Below are 22,901 nucleotides of genomic sequence, written 5' to 3'. Positions count from 1 at the left end.
CACAGAGTTTAGCCACTGTAGGCCTCAGTTGGACCAGGACTTTTGGTTACTGCCTTGTGAAGTAGATGCAATCATGGCAAGTTTTAGGTCTAAGCCACAGGGCAGCTATTCCCAACACTTCTGTAACCAGAAACCATGCTTAATTTGCCAGAGTCCTTTGGGGATTTAAATAGCACATGGATAGAGCAGAACAGTAGATGTTATTTCAACTTTCAGAAAGTTTGGCAAACTTTGAAACCCAAAGCTGTCTTTTTAAATGGAGTCACTGTGGGATCGGGGAGCAGTGTTTAGTCCTGGCTCTTTATCCATGGCTGGGAGATAAGAAATTTTAAAAAATACATAGCTAAAGGGGCGCTTTTCTGAATGGCAGAAAATACTACAGTAGGACCACAAAGGATCAGCTGTGGGACTAATCTGATTTAATATTTATAATGGTTTTGGAAGCCGGAGTACAGGACAAAATCGCTAAGTTGGCAGATGTCTTTACACTATTCCAATGAGGATAAGAAGCTTCAGGAAGACACTTGTTTTATAGGAGTGGACATAAAAGTGGCTGGGAAGCTTTGATATGAAAAAGACCAAGGATATGTCTCTAGGGACACATTCCTAAAGTTCATTTCAGAAGATTTATAATGAGCCTTACCTCTTTATCTGCAAATAAGGTCTCTGCTTCAGGCATCAGTAGGAGTCAAAGAAGAGAAGATGGAGTTGGTAGTATCATCAGAAGGTGGATGATATTTAAACGGACGGCATTATATGAACATAAAAGAGGAGGCTAGTAGTGAGCTGATTCCCACCAGATAAAGAATGTTCCTTTACGTTTCTTCGAAACAGCCCCCAAAGGCAATTGTTATGTGATGATTGGTGATCTGTGTATTCACGAATTAACTCTTAAAGTTAAATAATCTGAATGTGGTAAGCTACCATTTTAGAAGAAGTGCAATCAAATGTGCTCTTCAGCATCTTTGCTACAAAATATTTTCTTTCTCAGAGGATGACTTTTAGTTATGAATGTCAGAACTAGATTTCCTGACCTCCTCTGTTACCATGCATGTTTTTCAACTTACGTCCTTAATACTGACAGATACATTGTATCATGGATGGGGACATTAACAGAATGAGTTTAGTATTCTCTGAGGTTGTGAAGTTTTCAGTAATAAAGAGATAATGCCCTGTCTACCTCTCAACTTCACAGTGTGGTTGAGAAGCTCAAGTGAGCTGAGTGATATGAAACTGCTTTGTAAAGTGCTATGCAAAAATATGGTAGTGTTAATTATTATTTATACTTCATAATTTGGGATTAGAAATACAAACTGACTCAAATCTAGGAATTTATCCTTTATAGATATAAATGCAAATGCATGAAAAACAGTATACAAGGATATTCTCTGCAGCATTGTTTCTATTAACAAAGTACTACAAATTATTGTTCGTCAATAAGGTATTGTATAAATAATTAATTATTGAGGGTACAGAGGAATAAGAACAAGGCAGTTCGATGTTTCCTAACATGAAAATATGTCCAAAGTATACATTTTGTTTTAGTTTTTGTTTTGGGATAGGATCTGACTCTGTCACCCAGGCCAGAGTGCAGTGGTGTGATCATAGCTCACTGCAGCCTTGACCTCCTGGGCTCAACAATTCAGCCTCCAAAGGTGTGCACCACCACGCCTGGGTAACTTTTTATATTTTTTGTAGAGATGGGGTTTCACCATATTGCCCAGGCTATTCTCAAACTCCTGGACTCAAGTAATCCTCCTGCATCGGCCTTCCAAAGTGCTGGGATTACAGGCCCAATCCAAAGTATATATTTTAAGTGATGCAAAGTTGCAAATCAGTATGAGTAGTATCATTCCAATTTTGGTTAAAATTACCCATTAGCATACGTAGGTGAAAACCTCTACAAATATATCAAACCGTTGACCATGATCTACTCTTGGAAAGACAGATTGATGGGGGAACTTTTGCTTTATGCCTTATTTCTGTACTTCTTGAGTTGTGTACAATGAACATTATTATTTTGTAATTAAAAATATGAATTACTGACATCAATTTGCCCTTATAACCCTGGCTATCCTATTGTAATTGGGAAAAAAAGTATATAAAGAGAGAGAAAAGCCCTGGGAATCTTTTCATTTCTTTAAGAAAGCATTCCATTTTCTCTCTTTGGCAATGGCGTTCTGGTGTTTCCACATGATGAAAGCATAAGGAATACATGAAACCTGTTTCTTGTTTGCTTTGTTTTGCAAAATGAGGAATAATTCTATGTAGAGGTCTGGAACCATGGGTGCAATAAAGAAACCACCTCATTTGTGAATCACTGTCCCAGTTGAAGTTGGCAAAACCCCACACTGGAAGGCAGAATTGCCTAGGTCTTTAAATAGTTACCCTTCTTACGATGGTGAGGATGTCCATAGCTACCTTAAACTTCACTTCTGGAGTAAAGGCTGTGGTTTATCCTGCAGGAGCACATTAAAATCTTCCCTTAGACTGGTGTTCTCTCCTCTCATGGAGAATGCAGAGGGGAGCTGGCAGGTGTAATTCATGCTGCAAGTGACTTGAGAAAGCCTCCTGAAAAGAAACCCTGCTCCATAGCCTACAGGAAATGGTGGGAGGAGGAAGAAGGGAAGGAACAGGTAAAGAACATGGAAGACTCTTTCTCTTTCAAATGAGTAGAAGGCTCACCCTGAGTGAAGGTTCATTCTGTGTGCTTCACTGTCCATGACCTGAACCTCCCCTAGCACAGGTCTAATCACTCTGCCTTGTCACTGGCCCTTGCTCTTCTAGACTCTCCACTAGACTGAGAGCACAATAAGGGTACAAACCTTGTCTGTCTTGTTCATTGTTGTATCCCCGACATGTAGAAAAAAAAAGGATGTTGAATGTATTTGTTGACTGTTGAATGAATATTCTTTTACTGTAAATAGTATGTGAAGTGGTCTACTTTCGCACCATGAGGTCATCTCATGAGACTGTGGTCAGCCTGACTGTTGATGCCGAATACAGTTGGCTTTTCCTTTGCTTGGGACTTTCTTTGACAAACCTTTCTCTTTGCCTTCACCTCTACAGATACAGCCAAAAGGCGGCAAGGAATGGAATGAAAAATCAGTTCAACCTCCATGAGCTGAAAATGAAGGGCCCGGAGCCAGTGGTCAGCCAAATTATTGACAAATTGAAGCACATTAACCAGGTAGGTAGAATGTACAAAAGATAATAATAAGTAGAAATGGCCAGAGAGAGAGAGAGAGAGAGAGAGAGCATCTACTATTCAAACTATATTCCTGGGTTTTTAGAGAGGAGGCTATTATTCATTTTTCTTCCAATAGTCTTTCTGCTTAAAAGGACTTCTGGCCTTCATTTTTTATGCCCCTTTTAAATTATAAAGACAATATTGCAATATGAGGGATAGCTTGGAAAACAGAGGGAAAATATTTCTCACAAAAATCCCACTACTCTATCCCAACTGTTGTCATTTTCACATGTTCTCTTCTAATATTTGTCTAGAAACGCACACACATGCAGACATTTTCCATAAGCAGAAATCCACAAGTGATTTGTAGTTCTGAAAATTCATACTATCTTGATAACACTTTTTCGTGTTGCCAGAAATCTTTTTGTTATTGTTATTGTTGTGTTGTGTTGTTTTGTATTGTTTTGAGACAGGGTCTTGCTCTGTTGCCCAGGCTGGAGCACAATGGCGCAATCGTGGCTTACTGCAATCTGGACCTCCTAGGCTCAAGATATTCTCATGCCTCAGCCTCCTGAGTAACTGGTACTATAGACATGCACCACCACACCTGGCTAACTTTTAATGTTTTTGTAGAAATGAGATCTCACTATGTTGCCCAGGCTGGTGTCAAACTCCTAGGCTCAAGCAATCCTCCTGCATTGGCTCCTCAAAGTGCTAGGACTACAGGTGTGAGCCACCAGGCTTGGTCCCACACAAATCTTTATATTAATTATTTGCTACAGCTGCATAATATTCTGTTGCGTGTTCATCATCATTAACATAATTAATCAGCATGCTTTTGCTGGATATACAAGTTGCTTCAAAGTTTTGCCATCATAAAAAAAGGTACCTCCTTATTCATAGCGTTTTATCGGGATCTTAGCTTATTTTCTTAAAATGCTAAAGTTATTGGGTCAAAAGATATGAGCAATTTAAATGCATGTCTCCAAATCGCTTTTCAATGAGAATGTATCAGTTTTCACTGCCACCAGCAAGACATGAGAGGTCCAGTTTCACTGCATCCTTGCCAGCTTCTGACTCAGTGCCATGCACAGAGACACCCACAGATTCCCTTGACCTGTACACATAGTTTTTCCTCTCATAAGAAGTTTGGTAACAAGACACAAATAGAAGTTAGTTGTACCATCTGCTTGTGATTGCTTCGTGGCCACAATAAAAATGCCACCAAAAAGGCATATACCAGAGTGACAGTGTTCCTGCCTCCCTTACTTCTATTTGTAGTTTAGGAAGAACTCAATGAAACTGAAATGTTTATGTAAGACAGAGGTTTTAATACAAAGACATTGACATGATTTTTTAAAATATAGATTTTAGCAGTGAAATGTTTGTGGTTCTTAAAAAATACTTAGAAGGGCTTTTTAAAAGTAGTATATTTTTCACTACAATTGCATTGTGAAAGTATTGACAACATGCTTGGGTTTAAACTCCTCTAGCATTAGCTGTTAGTGCTGCTGAGCACATGATAATGACAGTGTCTACCTAACTGAGCCTTTTTTGTGTGTGTGAAAGTACAACTTTACTAAATTCTATCAAGCCTTGCTAGATATAGTGTGATTATTTCAAAATGCATCTCTGAGGGGATCAGAGCACAGACAGTGTAAAATGCTTACTACTGAGTTGAGAACATGATATGCCTCACTTGGGGACAGTGGTACAAATTATCTCAAACCAAATGTGTCTGTGCTCAACTGGTTAGACCCCAACACTGGTGAGGCCAAAATCTCAGTTTCTATCACTGGGCCCCAATCCTAAATGAGAAATATTGTCAACAGGTCCCTTGGGTCAACGGACTTTAAGGATTACCTACTATGTACTCAGCCAGGTGTCAGGGACTTTGGACGGTCAAAGGAAGTCGAGTCCTCTGTCCTCACAGGCTCCTTGAGAGAGGAAGCACAAGCATAGGAAGTGGTTAAGTAAAGACAAAGGGCAGCCTGTGCTGCTCATCAGTTTGGGGTGATATGATTAGGCTAGTGGGAAGATTGCAGAGAGGGGCAAGTGTTAAGATCTTCAGCCATAAGCAATGAGTAGGGTTTGAGTAGGTAAAGACAAGCAAGGGAGAGGAAGTCATAAAAAAGATCAGGTGAAGACCTGTGCATGGACCGCACCCTGGCAAATGGGAAGCCTACATCAAAAATGGGCTTCAGTATGATCTGGCAGTCATTAAAAAATATTTACAGCAAGCCTTTCAGCAAAAGCTTTGGGCACAGTAGAAAGAATATGGGCTTTGGATCCAAATGGATCTGAATTCAGTTATAGATTTTACTAGACAAATAACCTTGGGTAAATCAGTTAACCTCTCTGAGCTTTTCTCCCATCTGTAGTATGATAAAGGTATAAAAAGTTCCAGTGTATCGATATTATATACATATATATGCATATTCTATATATATTATATAATATGTTTATGTTACATACATATATGTGTATATAATATATGCAGCGTATGTATATTATATATACATATATGTTATATATATATATGCATGTGTTACATACATATGTGTATATAATATATGCAGTGTATATGTATTACGTACATATACAGAATATACATATATATAGATATATGTGATTACATGTGCATGACTGGCACTTAATATATGGCAGTTAGTTATGAGAATTATGTTTAGAATTTTCTCTATATGCAGGACTTGAGTTTGAAAGAAAGTTTCAATACTTTCTGCTAGTCTAATTCTTCTCCCCGAGTTTTGTATGTTTGTAGATCCCTTTGATGCATCTCTTGTTTCTCTTTTTTTTAAAGATTTTTTTACATGATCTTTATTTTTTATTTTACTTTTAAGTTCTGGAGTACATGTGCAGATCTTACAGGATTGTTACATAGGTACACACATGCCATGGTGGTTTGCTGCCTCCATCTCCCCATCACCTACATTAGGTATTTCTCCTAATGTTATCCCTCCCCAATCTCCCCACCCCCTGCTATCCCTCCCCTAGCCCCCCACCCCACAACAGACCCCAGTGTGTGATGTTCCCCTCCCTGTGTCCATGTGTTCTCATTGTTCAGTACCCACTTATGAGTGAGAACATGTGGAGTTTGGTTTTCTGTTCTTGCATCAGTTTGCTGAGAATGATGCTTTCCAGATTCATCCATGTTCCTACAAAGGACATGAACTCATCCTTTTTTATGGCTGCATAGTATTCCATAGTGTATATGTGCCATATTTTCTTTATCCAAACTACCATTGATGGGCATTTGGGTTGGTTCCAAGTCTTCCTCATTGTAAATAGTGCCACAAGGAACATACGTGTGCATGTGTCTTTATAGTAGAATGATTTATAATCCTTTGGGTATATACCCAGTAATGAGATTGCTGGGTCAAATGGTATTTCTATTTCTAGATCCTTGAGGAATACCCACACTGTCTTCCACAATGGTTGAACTAATTTACACTCCCACCAACAGTGTAAAAGTGTTCCTATTTCTCCACATCCTCTCCAGCATCTGTTGTCTCCAGATTTTTTAATGATCGCCATTCTAACTGGCATGAGATGGTATCTCAGTGTGGTTTTGATTTGCATCTCTCTGATGACCAGTGATGATGAGCATTTTTTCATATGTGTGTTGGCCGCATAGATGTCTTCTTTTGAAAAGCATCTGTTCACATCCTTTCCCCACTTTTTGATGGGATTGTTTTTTTCTTGTATATTTGTTTTAGTTCTTTGTAGATTTTGGCTATTAGCCCTTTGTCAGATGCATAGATTGCAAAAATTTTTTCCCATTCTCTTGGTTGCCAGTTCAATCTAATGATAGTTTATTTTGCTGTGCAGAAGTTCTTAAGTTTAATTAGGTCCCATTTGTCTATTTTGACTTGTGTTGCCATTGCTTTTGGTGTTTTAATCATGAAGTCCTTGCCTTTGCCTATGTCCTGGATGGTATTGCCTAGGTTTCCTTCTAGGGTTTTTATGGTGTTAGGTCTTATGTTTAAAATTTTAATCCATCTGGAGTTGATTTTTGCATACGGTGTCAGGAGGGGGTCCAGTTTCTTCTTTCTGCACATGGCTAGCCAGTTTTCCCAACACCATTTATTTAACAGGGAATCATTTCCCCATTGCTTGTTTTTGTCTGATTTGTCAAAGATCAGATGGTTACAGGTGTGTGGTGTTGCCTCCGAGGCCTCTGCTCTGTTCCGTTGGTCTGCATCTCTGTGTTGGTACCAGCACCATGCTGTTTTGATTCTTTCTCTTTCTCTACCACGTTGTCTCCTTCTTTTCCTCTGCTTTAACTTTCAACCACAAAAGCTGAAACCAGCTCACAGGTAGGGAGGTATACATAGAGCGAGAAAGGTCACCATGACAATTCCTTTTTCCTGCATAGCTCTGGCCATGAATAAGTGTGTGAACATTTTCAGTTTCCATACAAATACCATTGAGCAACCAATTAATTTTCATTGATAAGCCAGTTTTACCTGTTTCAGTTGAGCTGTTAAAATTGGTTGGCCTCCAAACACCCACATTGATTTTTTTTCTCATATGTGTTGCTTTATATAGCCAAAACACATTTTTTCAGTACTTAACTAAAATTCATATTTTGGCTATGATTTGATCTGAAAGTGAGATGATTTAGGGAAGTCATAAAGAAAAAAGTGATGATGATGATGATGATGATGATGTGTTGTCTTTGTATAGCATTTACCCATATTTCAAAGTGATGTCATGTTCTAAAGTCTAACTGCTTAATCCAACCTGGAATTATATAAGATATAAAACTTGACAAAATCTTTCCTAGAACTCATTATTACTCTTAAACCTTATCTCATTTTCACTGTTTTTTGGGAGGTTAGTGATAAATAATGTTTATCCTTTTTATAGTAAGAGAAACTGAGGCAGAAAGCCATTAATGGCTGTATAGACATGCTGTCAAAAGATCCAGTAAGTTGAAAATTCAATGAATCATCCAGATGTTTTCTATACACTGCCAGACATCTGGATTCACTGAATGCCTGACTAAATCAGCCTAAAGCTTTGGCGATAGGAAGGTAGAATCAAGTTAACTTTTCCAAGTTCACATGTAGTTGAGTGGTGAATCTGAGAATGTGATGTTATTTTCCTAAGCCCCTTGCTCGGTGCTGCATGTATTAAAACTACAATAGCATGCTCCAAGATACATATCTATTATTACAGAGATAATCTCTCTCTCTCTCTCTCTGGCATGTATGCCCCATGTGTGTCCATCCAGATGAACTAGAGCTGGGACATTTATGAGCACATCCCAAAATAGCTTTTCACTTTGTTTCCTGGGAATTCTCAGCTGCCTCCTTGCAAGTTATGGTTACTGTTGATAGCACTGGAAATAATATATTCACTCAGGGAATAAAGTAACATTATTTTCATATTGACAGCCCCATGATGTAACCTTGAGGGGATGGATTCTGGGTCAGGCTTAGACCCCTTTCCTGGGAAGGCCTACAGGTGTGGAATGTCCTTCCCTCCTCCTTTCAAGCCAGAGTTCATGTGTAACATTCCCACTATCAGTAATGAGGACCTTTTTATTTCCTTTTCAGTTTCTAATTTGTATGAGGATTTATTGTCTTGTGTTAGGAGAGAAATTCAACTCTTTTACATCTTCACTGTCAGTCCTGGAATTTGCTAGGCCATATTGCTTTAAAAACAACAACAAAGTTTTGTTTTTGCTAGTGTCATTCTGCTTTAGGCTCCTGCATAGAGAGAAGACTCCACAATTATCAAAAATGATCATGACACATCCTTACTCATATGATTCTGTGGGCCATTTGTTCCCTAACCTAGTTTTGTTGTTAACTTTTCTTCTGTCTTTAAGAGTAGGTATGTAGTTAGTACTAATGTAGCAGTCCCTAAACTGCCACAGGAGTTATCGTTCCCAAGGAAAATCTATCCATTTATTGTTTTCTCATTTCAGTTCAGGTTCAAATGAAATACCAGAAATTGTTTTCCTGCCTGTTGTAAACAGTTGAAGCCAGAGCAGTCAATACCTGCCCATTTGGTGTCAGAGCTTTTCATTCAAAGTTAGATAAAGTCTCATCTGTTTGGGATGGTTGAAATGTCCTGCTGAATGGTGGGGGAGTGGACAAGATGGCCTCTTAAGATTCCTTCCAGCTGTGTGATTCCATGATTTGTGGCTCAAGGTCAGGCTTTAACCCAGCATCCTCTTGTGAACAAGTCTTGTGACTTTATTCTCTGCTCTGCCACTCTTTTTATAACACCCTGTTCCCAGGTCACCCCTTTCCACTTTGTAACCTCTCATCTTTTCAGAGGTTGTTCCCACCAGTCTTCCAGCCTGGGCAGATGGAACTTAAACTTGCCCTTCCCCCAACCCAATTCTTCTGTTCTGCCTTGTTCTCATTAGGCTATGAAAACATTAAACTATAAAAACAGCTTTGCATTTATCACCCCCAGCTTTCCCTCCTCCAGGGCCAGATAGGTGACCTGTTTTCGAATAATGTTAATCATGTGATTCTATATGAATGGTAATAATTCTGCCACATATTTGCATAGCACAATTAAGTTTGCAAAGCTCTTTCCTATCCATTAGATAATGTGATCTTCATAACTACTCGGAGAGGAAAGCAAGGCAGGCATTAATACTTAGATTTCCCAGATGAAGAAACTGTGGGCATTAGAAGTCTACTGATGCCCATACAGTAAGTGGCAGAGCTAGACCTAGAATTCAGACTAGTGATTTCATTCTCTGTGCACTTTCCTTTACTCGTACTAAGACACGGCACACCTATTAGGAAGATCTATATAGAAAAGACGTGCAGAGTACAAATAACAAAAACTCCTTAAATTGCAGTCTGATAATTTTCAATTGCCAAATACGGTAATTTCTATGGCTGAAGCTCTAAAATCAGTGGCAAAGAAAAATTAAGCACATTGTTTACTAAATTTCAATTGGTGAGATTCTTGCAAAACTAACCACCACATTGTATGGTGTGGAAACAGAGGAACTTTGTGGCATGAGTTTGAGTTATAAATAGCAGAAGAACTTTCTGTTAGCGAGCCCTAATTCACAGAATGATGTTAAATGGTCAAAGATAATTAAAGGCTGGGCGCGGTGGCTCACGCCTGTAATCCCAGCACATTGGGAGGCCAAGGCGGGTGGATCATGAGGTTAGGAGTTTGAGACCAGCCTGACCAACATGGTGAAACCCTGTCTCTGTTAAAAATACAAAAATTAGATGGGCATGGTGGCGCTCACCTGTAATCCCAGGTACTTAGGAGGCTGAAGCAGGAGAATCACTTGAACCTGGGGGGCAGAGGTTGCAGTGAGCCAAGACTATGCCACTGTACTCCAGCCTGGGTGACAGAGCAAGACTCCGTCTAAAAAATAATAATAATTTAAACATGTAGAACAGATACTGAAATATCTCCACTTCCATCTCCCTCTACAAACACCAGAAAAGTATTTTTAAGATGCCTAGCAGAGTCTAGTACAATGAAGACACTAACTTTTGAGACAGAAAGTTAAAATGTTTAATAAGTTAACTAGTAAGGCTTTTAAGTGCCAAAGAGCACTCAGGACATTCCTTAGCACATGATTAAAAAAAAATGTTTAAAACGAATCCCAGGCATAATGGAAAACTTGTTTTCATAGTCTTCTCACAATAACACCAGTGAGAGTTGTAAAACACTGGCCTAGTGCAGTGGTTGCTAGGAAAACCAATATTGATCTAAAATTTCTAAATAAGAGGAGAAACCTTTTGAAAGTCAATTTTAAATAAAAGACCTTCCCAAATGGAATTATGCCCCAGTGTCTGTCTTGTTCACATACAAGTAACATGGCAGAACTCTAAAAATTGCCATTTTATTTCCATATGGAGCCAGATTATATGTGTGTGTGTGTGTGTGTGTGTGTGTGTGTGTGTGTGTGTGTGTGAAGTACAGAGTACATACAATGGCACGTTAACAAGAGCCAGTGAATGACTCCTGAGTCACAAAAGGACAATGTTAGTTAGTCTTTAAATACCAGACTTAGACTCTGTGGAGCTAACGTTATTTCATGAAGTGAAAGGGAATTAGCTGATATACTCCAAAACAGATCCATCATTAAAAATTCTTCTGTCATTTTGCCTAATAGCCTGAAAAACAATTACAATGTCTGGTGGCTTTGGGGAGCATGTGTTTTTAATACCTTAATTACTATATACAGTTTAATAACACTGCACCAAGAAGAATTCCCAAGTATTTCATATTAAATTTCTTGAAAATGAACTATTTGCTATATTTAGAATATACAGGATTAAAGGTACTTAAATTAGGTCATGTATTTTAGTTCTTGCATATTAAATTAAATTACTCAAAAATGGAAGATGAGTCAGGAATGGTGAGCCAAAATGTCGTTGGTATTAGTGTTGTGGTCATCTTGATTGAGCAATGGAGGGAAATGCATGAACTTTTCTCATTACAGTATTGTATTCTTTCATAGCATATTTTTAGTTGGAAGTGTTAGCAATGGCAAAACAAGTTCTACATATGAAAAGAGAATTCTGTCAAACAATATGGACTACCAGGTTTATGAAGTTTAGAAATACATTTCTAAATTATCTGTGAAATTCATAGGGTCTCCTATTCTATTTACATTTACCCACTGGCCAAACACAACACCATATTTTTCAATAAATGGGTACAAATGCTTGCTCCCTAAAATGTTGGCAGTTAAAAACATTTGCTATATGAAGTATATATTGGTGTATGTGTATGTGTGTATTCAAATATGATTTCAGAAATTACCTTCGATATATTTATGAATACGTATCTTGCACCTAGACTAAGCCCCGTAAGTGTGTGATCACATATTTAATTCTTTGTATCCCATGGCACCTAACACAGTAGCATATACAAAGTAGACCCTCAATATATATACTTTACTAATTGATAAGTCAATCAAATGTAACCTTTGCTGTCCTCAACTTATTTCTGAATTTAGATTTAATTTAAGGCACTTTTCACATTCAATAATAGCCAGTGTCTGTGCTAAAGGGCAGAATTACATAAATGTAGGATCATAGGGTCTAACCCTTTGATTTTATGGAGGAAGTTAAAAGCCAAAAGAGGGAAATGACTTATCCAAAGTCATACTACCGGCGAATGACAACACTGGAACTGGGAAATGAATTGGTTAATATTCTATAGTGCCATCTGTTTTGCTTCCAAAGGATCTTACATGATGCAAACATGCTTGCAAATACACAAACACATTTTCTTATACAGTAAGTACTCCAAATCATGGCAGAAGCCCAGACTTAAGAAGTTCATCTTTGGAACAAAAGGCCGCACAGCAGGAACAATGAACTTGCTAATTATTTATCACTTATTTTGAATATTAACTAGGTTTGGACCTAACAAGTATACCTTAGTACCCAACTGCCTCAGTGGGCAGTTGTTGTACTGGGTGGGGAGGTCTCTGCTGGGATCACTGAACCAGAGGAAAGCAGAATCAGCAAGACCTGTTGCTCGTGGCCTTGCACCCACTCATAGAGTCTGACTCAGACTCCTGTTCTCATTCAGGGTCAGTCATCGTTTCACTCTCATCCCCTGGATCTCAACTCCTCCACCTTCCTGGACATCCTATAATAATTTATCTCGTGCCTCCTTCCTCCTCCCAGAATGACAAAATTAGTATCATATTAGTCAGTGGGCTTATGTGCCAGATAGCTCAGTTGTTTAGGGCAGTGTATTCAGATTGTGTTCCATAGGGAATGTGGGAGAGGTGCTGTGGAGGTTGTTCTAAGTCCCCCATTCCTATTTTAACCAGAGCAGCTCCGTTTTTAAAAATCTTCTTTACATATTGGTCTTCTGAGTAAGATTTCATTTAAAGGGGTCCAACTACAAAAATAACAACAATCTTAGATGCCCTTAAAGCTAACATTAAAGGCTTCATCCCGTGGGAGCCATTTCATAATTTGAGTGGTCAATGAAGGTACTAAATATCTATAATACACAAGGAAGTCACCGCATGCCCTCCATCCCCATCCGCCACCTCCTAAAATGAACTGAGGGTCAGAATGGAGACCAAATGGGAGAATGTGAATGGCTTGGTGGTAGCATTATTGAAGTGATAGGTAAAGGCTCATGTTCTAGTACTAGTGAATGAGAAATGGTTTCTTTAAAGCTGATGACCAATATATCTGAGTTTTCTTTGCCCATGTCATCAGGAGTCTAACAAAATCCAATAAGAACAAAGCACTGAGCTGAGCTCTTTTGTCTTGAACTAGCTCGTCGATGTGGTGCAGTCTTGTGTTAACTGGCCCAACCAAATGTTTGGTCTTGGTCCTTTAAGCCTATGGCTATTTGAGACCTAGCTTTCAACTGTAAATTTATTTGACACATAACAGGGAATGTTTCCAAATTCTGTATGAGCTCAATGTCGGTACATAGTGAAGGTAAAATGATAATGAGGTTAGTTCTGTATTCCTAAATGTGTGCTTTCCTTTCATAGTGATCACAGTAATTTTCTGTAGTAGTTTTTAAGTAGATTATCTCCAACAGAGTTCTAATTAATATCCAAAATACAAATTACATTATTATTCATATGCACTGGATCTTATTGGATAATTTCTTAAGTATGGTCTTCTTTTCTTTGTTTAATAAGTTGATCTAGATATTGTTTTCATAGTCCCTATTTTGCTAAGTTATCACTTCTCAGAGTAATATCTATTCTGTATTACGGACAAGCACCTGACGATACCAATAAAAGCTTAGAGAATTACTCTTGTGATATGTCACAAAAATGAGGTCCAAGTTCAGGTTAGTTATATTCCAGGGCACTGAGGATTCTTATGGTGATTATCATGGTATCACTGTTATTAAAGTTTGAAGCATCACAACAAATTGGAGAAGAGCCAAAAGACCAGAGACTGGTACAATTATTTACCCTCACCTTCAATAAGGGATGAAAATTGGATTGTGGACGCCACAAACCAGAAAGTCTGGTGTCACTTAACAAAATTCGAGATTAGATTCTTGGAGAGCATGAACTCTTGGAAGTAACCATGGTGGTTACAAGTAGCCTCTGTGGACTCACCAAGCCATTTCCCCTTATATGTGCATGCATGTACATGCCTTGTTTATTTATTTTTTCTTCTGAGAGCCATCATGAGGGCACATGCCTTACTGATCAGAGGAATGGCGTAGACATGCTGTGTCTAGATTTTAGCAAGGTGTTTGACAGAGAGTCCTATGGTTTGTTTTAAAACAAGTAAGGAGAAACGTTGGCTAACTGATCATCTAGTTGAATACATATACAGCTAATTAATTATCAAATCTGAAATGTATCAATATCAGCCCAGAGTGAGGCCTTCAGTTATTAACTTTGTCCTTAGCCCCTTACTGCCTAAAGTTTTTACCAGGGACTTAACTGAAGATAGAGAAGGCATACTTCTAATATTTAGTGATGGCATGATGCTAGGTGGGGGTTAGTGAATACATAGATAACACAATCAGGATGCAAAAATATCTCAGTAGGCTGCAATGACAGGAGAAAACTAGGAGGGTACTATCCCCATGGGGGTAAATGGGAAACATTACATGTAGATTCACAAACATGAGTGCCTAAGCATGATAGCAGAAGCCCAGCTTAGCACACATGTTAGTTTTTAGTTATGATGGAAACAGCTATGAAACCTTCACTGACTCAAAACAATATCCCCCAAATATTGTAATCGTTTAGCAACACTCCCGACGTTGTTGCCATTATTGGCAGGAAGAGAGAGATACATGTTTACATGTGTGTTGAGGTGGGAGAGAGAGACATGGAAGTGACTAGAAAAATACTCTCCACCCTGTTTAAAGGTTAAAAAGGACTGTTTTTGGATTGATGTTCACTGCTCCACATGAATTTTTATTATGCCATTACTACCTGTTTTAGTTGTAAAGCCTCACTGATGTGCGACTGACAGTCTCAGTGAGACATTTGAGAGCCACAACACTAGATTATTTAGTTTGAGAGAAGGAACAAAGGCTTTAGATCCAAATAAATCTACATTTAATTCCCAGATTTGTCATTTTGTAGTTACTTGGCCTTAGGCCAAATTACTTAACTTCCCTATACTCAAGCTTCCTAGTCTGTGAAATGGGTATACTATCATCTATCTTGAAAAGTTAAGACAAATATTAGGGATAATGTATATGGTAGGCAGTCAATAAATTCTATATACTGTTTTTCTTCATATTATTACAATATGAAGAGTTGGCATAAGGGCAAGTCAAGAGTCACCTTTTAAGTGACTTGATTCTCTGTGCCTCAGTTTATCAATTTCTGGAATGGAGAGACTACATCTTTTCTAGTTTGGAGTGTTGTTTAAATGATTTAAAAGTTCTAAATATAATTATCTAAATTCTAAAGATTCTTGGAAAAATATATCTAGCCAACCTTCAACAGATTTTTGAACTATTTAAAGATTAGTTTGGCTCAAAGCGACTGAATGGAAAATGAAGATGATTATATATATATATATATGAGTGTGTTTAAATCAAGTTCTTCAGACTTTCCCAAGTTTGAACTCTGCCCTGAAGTAGGAGCTCTATAAATAGGCAGGCTGCCCTTGGAGACCAGCTTAGAGATTTTACCACATGATCCAGAAGTCCCATTTTAATCTTCAGCCCTACCAGGACCTTTCATGGAAGGATGGTATCAAGTGGAGAGACTTCAGAGCTGTAAAGTTCAGGGCAAGTTAATCTGCATTCCTTTTGCATTTTGCTCTCTGGTTGAAGATGGTGAGAGGTTCCTATATTTAAAACCCGGCTGACATGGTATCCTTAGAATGATTTTGAGTGGCATATAATATGTTTGTGAGTGTGTGTGTATTTCACATACCAACAGAGCAGAAATAATTCACGGGGCTTGTGGCTACTGAGCTTTCTTGAGATACCATCACTCTCAGCTGTTGGGGTGATGTCACAGATACCAGCGACACTGCCTAGGCCCAAATTCCCAAAGCTCTTTTTTGCATTGCAGAGCCTAGGGCAGACCTACTCCATGGGCTCTACCTTCAAAGAACTATGGAATTTGTTAGCCACAGACTGGGACCAGTGACCACTTGTTGTCAGGCAAAAGGAAAGCTGCCCCCTGCTGCCTGAGCCTTTGTCCCTGCCTGGGATACCATGGAAAATGGGGAAGGAATCCAGACTCATTAATGAGCTAATACAAAAGATTAAGCCAAGCTAGAGGCAGTTTGTTATAGCTGCATATGGATGCTCGAAGGCGGTCAGAGCTGAAAGATCTCTAGACCAGAATCCAGTGGTGCTGCTGCCTTTGTTTGCCAGACACAAATATAGGATAAGGGTATCCCTGTGGGGAGCAATTTTCCTACTGCCGATTTCTTTTTTAATTATGTAATTCCCTGAGCTATTGTGTGACAAACTGATTGATCAGTAATTGCAATCTGATAACCCATGGTCCAAATTATTGTTAAAACTGCAGGTTTCATTAAAATATACTGAGGTGGAGCTCAGAGCTGAGCTACTTGGTCGAATAGTCTTTGTTCTTGTTTGTTATTCTTGGAAGTCACTTAAAGCATGATTACTTCTATGACTCTTTTTCAAAATGAAACTCACAAGGCAAAATAAAAAGTAAAATATATGCATATACACACATATATATCGCCTCATCATTTATTAGGAATTATTTATTGAATACCCCTTTTTGTGTGTAGTGCTGGATTTGATGGGTCTGTTGATAAAGACATAGACAATCCCCCCACTTACACACTCATCACATATGCATATATCATAACTGTTTGCATTCATTTATTCAATATTGAGCAACTCTATGTGCCAGGCACTGAGGATAGGGGCTGTATACAAAGATACAGAGATAACTTAAGCACTTTCAATGAGGGTGATGAAAACATACCTACATTACTATACTCCAAGTCACAGTGTGTCATAAAAGAAATATAAACCAAGTACTCTGCTAGCCTGGAGAAAAGAAGGATTAATTCCTACCAAGGGAATTAGACAAGACTTTAAAAATAGGAGGCAGCCTTTAAGCCAGCCTTTGAAAGATGAGGAGAATTTTGACAGATCGAGATTGGAAGGAAGGATCTTCCTGGCAGAGGAATGTGGCATGAGCAGTGGCTCAAAGACATGAAAGTACTTCGATAGCCTTCTGTGGCTGGAGAGCTGAGGCCACAAGCCAGATTGGAAGAGGATGTGGACAGTGAAAGATGAGACGGAAAAGGTGGTAAAAAATTCGGGAGGGCCATGAATAGCATACTAAGGAATCTGAGCTTTACTCTGGCAGCACAGAGCCCATGAAAGGCTTGAAGCATGACAGTGACATGGCCAGATCAGTTAGTATCAGTAATGTTAACTCTGCCAGCAGCGTGAAGGGTGTTTTAGAGATCAGAGACTGGAGGCAAGGAGTCCAGTTAAGTGATAGGGCTCACAAGGCAGAGAAGGAAAGCTTGTTATTCAAATTCACTACCCTCCTTCCCACTGCCTGATGGGAAAATGGCAGGGCTGTCTAATCTTTTGGCTTCCCTGGACCATATTGGAAGAAGAAAAATTGTCTTGGGCCACATGTAAAATACACTAACAATAGCTGATGAGCTACAAATAAAAATCACCAAAAAAAAAAATCTCATGGTATTTTAAGAAAGTTTACAAATTTGTGTTGGGCTTCATTCACAGCCATCTCGGACCGCATGTAGCCCGTGGGCTGCGGGTTGGACAAGGTTGGTTTAGGAGATAAGAACTTCGTTGTCCCAGAACTCAAACAGATTTACAAGAAAAAAACAAACAAGCCCATTCAAAAATGGGCAAAGGATATGAACAGACACTTTACAAAAACAGACATATATGAGGCCAACAAACATATGAAAAAATGCTCATCATCACTGGTCATTAGAGAGATGCAAATCAAAACCACATTGAGATACCATCTCATGCCAGTTAGAATGGCGATCATTAAAGAATCTGGAGACAACAGATGCTGGAGAGGATGTGGAGAAATAGGAACACTTTTACACTGTTGGTGGGAGTGTAAATTAGTTCAACCATTGTGGAAGACAGTGTGGTGATTCCTCAAGGACTTAGAAATAGAAATTCCATTTGACCCAGCAATCCCATTACTGGGTATACATCCAAAGGACTATAAATCGTTCTACTATAAGGACACATGCATACGAATGTTCATTGCAGCACTGTTTACAATAGCAAAGACCTGGAACCAACCCAAATGCCCATCGATGATAGACTGGACTGGGAAAATGTGGCACATATGCACCATGGAATATTATGCAGCAATCAAAAACGATGAGTTCGTGTCCTTTGTAGGGACATGGATGAATCTGGAGAACATAATTCTCAGCAAACTGACACAAGAACAGAAAATGAAATGCTGCATATTCTTACTCATAGGCGGGTGATGAACAATGAGAACACATGGACACAGGGAGGGGAGCACTACACACTGGGGTCTATTAGGGGGAATAGGGGAGGGACAGCTTGGGGGGGAGCTGGGGAGAGATAGCATGGGGAGAAATGCCAGATGTGGGTGAAGGGGAGGAAGATAGCAAATCACACTGCCATGTGTGTACCTGTGCAACTATCTTGCATGTTCTGCATGTGGACCCCAAAACCTAAAATGCAATTAAAAAAAAAAAAAGAACTTCTTTGTCCCTAAAGTTGACTCAATCATCTTTTGGCTATTGGCCAGGACACAGGAGAGGCTGGAGCAGGCAGTGGTTTGGGTCTCCGGAGAAGAAGGTAGTAGGGTGCGGCCCTCCCACAGTAGACCAGTAGCTTCTCCAGGTCCCATAGTAGAAAATAAAAAGCAATTTCTAGTACCTGCAGAGATTTGTCCCTTATTGAACCTTTAGTAGAAGTTCTCACAATGAGGTATTTAGAGTCCCTGATGAATGTGTTAACTATTACTTTTAATCAATTTGTTACACACTTTTTTTTAGTCAGAATTCCAATTAAATGTAGCTCCTTGGCTGTTGAATGTTGAGTGCCATCAATTCACTGAAGTCTCAAAAATTACCAAAACTGTGAGAAAGATCGAGAGAGATTATAGTGTTTTTTTTCAGCTGCCACTGTGGGTGCTTAGATGTGTTGGAGAGACTACTGTGTTTCGTGACAGCCTCACAAAGAAGAGTGGGGGCCCCAGAGGGAAGCAGTGACTGTTCGCCTTCTCCATACCTTCTCAGAACACATTTTCCTATTTGTTATCAACTCCTATGTCTTTCTAATTATGGCAGCTCCTTATAGCTGGTGCTGTTTTGCTAGAACAGTCTCCAAGAACTTTACACATGTTACATATGAGACCTCGTTTATTCATTTTACTCAAACATGTGCTGACAAGGAGTTGACCTGACCTTTCACCAAGACGCTCTGCCTTGTACTTAACACTGCCTCTTCTCTTCACCTTAGCACCCCTGCACCCTTGCCGGTCAGAGCAGATGCTGAGAAGACAGAGCAGGTATCTTGGTTAGGCTACCCATGTCTGTCCCACTCACCACCGTATCTTCTGCTCTTTGAACAATGCCTGGTATAGAATAAGTGACCGATAACTATGTCTTACATTAATAAGTGAAAAATTCTGTTCCTGTTTATCCCCAGTTTGGAGCTGTGGGGATAGGGTGAATATATTTTGCACAATGTGAATTTGAGGGAGAAAATGTAGCTGCATGTACACAGAGAAGGCAAGAAGGTAAGGGGATTCTTTTCGCCATCAAAAAAGTTACAAAATGTTACATTGGGGTTTTGCTTTTCAAGTATGTACAGAATATTTTATTTCTTCAAGAAGCCATCTGGAATAGTTCTTCCTCTACTTTCTTGAGAAATACGGTGGAGTAATACCAGGTCTTCCCCATAAGTCTTCATTACATTAATTCAGAAGGTCCTCAACTTGCTAAGGACCTGGAAAATCCATGAACTCTCTTCCTGTTCTGTCGCCCTTTTCTGACCTTCACTTGGGGGCTATGCTGTGGCTGTCATCCAGTGGAATGATTTCTGACAGAGCCCCCAGGCTTTGGCCTACTCCCTACCTACTCTGCCTTTTCAGTCGCTATAAAATATGGTATTGAGCAAAGATGGAAAACCTACTTTATCTGTCAAAGCTTGAGTAATAGGAACTTTCGTTTTCTTGGCCGCCTCCTTTCAACTCCAAGCTCAGCTTGTTGAGGCCTGAAGAGCTGAACCGAAACAGCAATTCATGTGTGTATTTTCTATCTAGACTGCAGTCTCCCTGGGTCGTGCAGTCCTGTGGTGATTCATGCCTCAGGTATAGATAGCGAGATATTTGGAAACTTCCTTATTTGCAGGATATAAAAGTGAATGAAGTGATCAAAATCTCTGATGCACCTGCCCCTATTGCTTAGCTTTCTCATGCTTGCCCTGAGGGAATCATTTCTGTGAGGCAGGACAGACGGGTCTGTGATCCTGTCTACTTTCAGCACATTCCCTGGACCTACTATGTCCTACTCACTTTAAGTTATTACTTCTCTGCTGACATCACTAGGCCTGAACTCTCTTCTATGTAGCCGATATCCAGTGCCTTCAGGTCATGCTTTGTACATTTCTGTCTGAGATCCTTTCCTGTCCCCATGTTGTTGCCCTGGTCCAGGCCTGCCTTGCTTCACCATCAGTCCTGTGCTAGGCACAGGAACTAGAAAAATCAATGAGATAGTCACTGCCCTTGGCTTCCAGGGACCCACAATCTTTTTTTTTTTTTTGTCTTTGTTTTCTTATAGTACTATAGTCTCCAACTTGACTCTATTTATATTTTGCTTTATATATTTTCTTTTGTTGATCCAGAAACAATTTTTTGTGTAACTTTTTTCTCTGCCACAAAAAGACGTGTTGCCTTCCTTTTATAAGTCCCATATTTCCTTGACTCCCACTTACGCCATACCACCTTCTCTGAAGGAGAGGTACTTCTCTCCCCACAACTCCTCAGTTTTTTCCTTCCTATCCACCCACTCTCATCTTCCACATAATTTAAGAATTCCTCTTATAGGTTGATTTATTTTCTACGCTCTTAGTGCCTCTGTCTTAAAGGGAAAGTAGTAAAAGAAATGACCTGGAGAAAGACAGTGATCAAGACCAAGTAGCGTTTATCTGGGACTCTCTGAGCGTTAGTCCTTGGCTGAATGTCTCACAACCTCTCATAAAGAACACCATGCTTGCTATGTGCTCCCTTCTAGATGAAAAAAAGTCCATAATCTATAAATGCTTTTGGCTAACAATGACGAACAGCAGCAGCTTTTTTTTTTTTTTTTTTTTCAAAGCAAAAGCACCAGAAGTTTGGAAAGGAATTGCAAGTTGTGTTGTAAAGCAACTGATCTCTTTCTTCCTGAGAAAGTTGGTTTCTCGCCAGAGTGTTCAATTCAGGCCCACAAAATCTGGGTGTATTTATAGAAGGCCCAATGAGGAAGAGAACATGAAAAGCTTTCCTCCCCAGTATGGCAGACAATGGCAAACAATCGCCAGATGAATGCTATGGGAAGCCAAATGCCATTTAGGTATGTGACAGCAGACATCTACTAGACTGAGAGGCCTGCCTACTCCTCAAAGCAGTTGAATCTAGTTGGAGAAGTCAGAAATGTTATTCTGGATGATGGCAAGACCTCAGAGAGTTCTGAGGGCCCTCTCTGTGTGGCAGACATCTAGGAGACAAGACCCACTCTAAAGTTGCCTAATTCTTAACAACATCAAAAAGTTAATAAGAAAATAAGAATCTGGCTGGGTGTGGTGGCTCACACCCCTAATCCTAGCTCTTTAGGAGGCCAAGACAAGTGGATCACTTGAGGTCAAAAGTTTGAAACCAGCTTGGGCAACATGGCAAAACCCCATCTCTACTAAAAACACAGAAATTTGCCGGGCATGGTGGCAGGCACCTGTAATCCCAGCTACTAGGAAGTCTGAGGCATGAGAATTGTTTGAATCTGGGAGGCGGAAGTTGCAGTGAGCCGAGATAGTGCTACTGCACTCCGGCCTATGTGACAAAATAAAAAAAAGAAAAGAAAAGAAGAATCACTGCAGCATTTAGCTGTTTTAACACTTTTGAGACCCATAAATGTAAATGTTTTATTTACATTATCACATTTATTTCACACATATTAAAAAATTAATGCATATATATGTATGTGAAATGAAGTCTATAAGAATTTATCAGATCATTAGCAGTGTTACAGTAATTTTCATTTCCTTTTTTGTACCTCTCTGTACTCTGCTAAATGCTTTTGTAATTTTTTTTTTTTTTTTCGAGACGAAGTCTGGCTCTGTCACCAGGCTGGAGTGCAGTGGCCTGATCTCGGCTCACTGCAACCTCCAACTCCTTGGTTCAAGCTATTCTTCTGCCTCAGCTTCCTGAGTAGCTGGGATTAAAGGCATGTGCCTCCATGCCTAACTAATTTTTGTATTTTTAGTAGAGACGGGTTTTCTCCATGTTGGCCAGGATGTTCTCGATCTACTGACACCGTGATCCACCCACTTCATGATCCACCCGCCTCGGCCTCCCAAAGTGCTGGGATTACAGGCGTGAGCCACTGCGCCCAGCTAAATTATTTTTTAAATAAAAAAAAATTTGTAGGCTCATACATATAAATTTTTTATTCACATTATCACATTTCAAACCACTATCCTCTGATTAATAATATCCACTATTAATGATAGCTAGCTATCATTAATATTCTCTTTTACAGATGAG

At 39.4% G+C, this 22,901-nt stretch overlaps 1 protein-coding gene across 2 annotated transcripts in view; it reads left to right on the top strand.

Annotated features, from left to right (window-relative positions):
• GPC3 (glypican 3) overlaps positions 1-22,901 on the top strand; it is a 465,274-nt gene that overhangs the window by 334,051 nt on the left and 108,322 nt on the right. For both annotated transcript variants that reach the window (XM_008989909.5, XM_002763282.7), the window contains one exon: positions 3,070-3,190. In XM_008989909.5, the coding sequence (XP_008988157.2) occupies positions 3,070-3,190 (121 nt within the window). The remainder of the gene's footprint in view (positions 1-3,069; positions 3,191-22,901) is intronic.

The sequence above is a fragment of the Callithrix jacchus genome, chromosome X, assembly GCF_049354715.1.
Source record: "Callithrix jacchus isolate 240 chromosome X, calJac240_pri, whole genome shotgun sequence".
In the NCBI taxonomy this organism is placed as follows: domain Eukaryota; kingdom Metazoa; phylum Chordata; class Mammalia; order Primates; family Cebidae; genus Callithrix; species Callithrix jacchus.
This window is presented reverse-complemented; position numbering and strand designations above follow the sequence as displayed.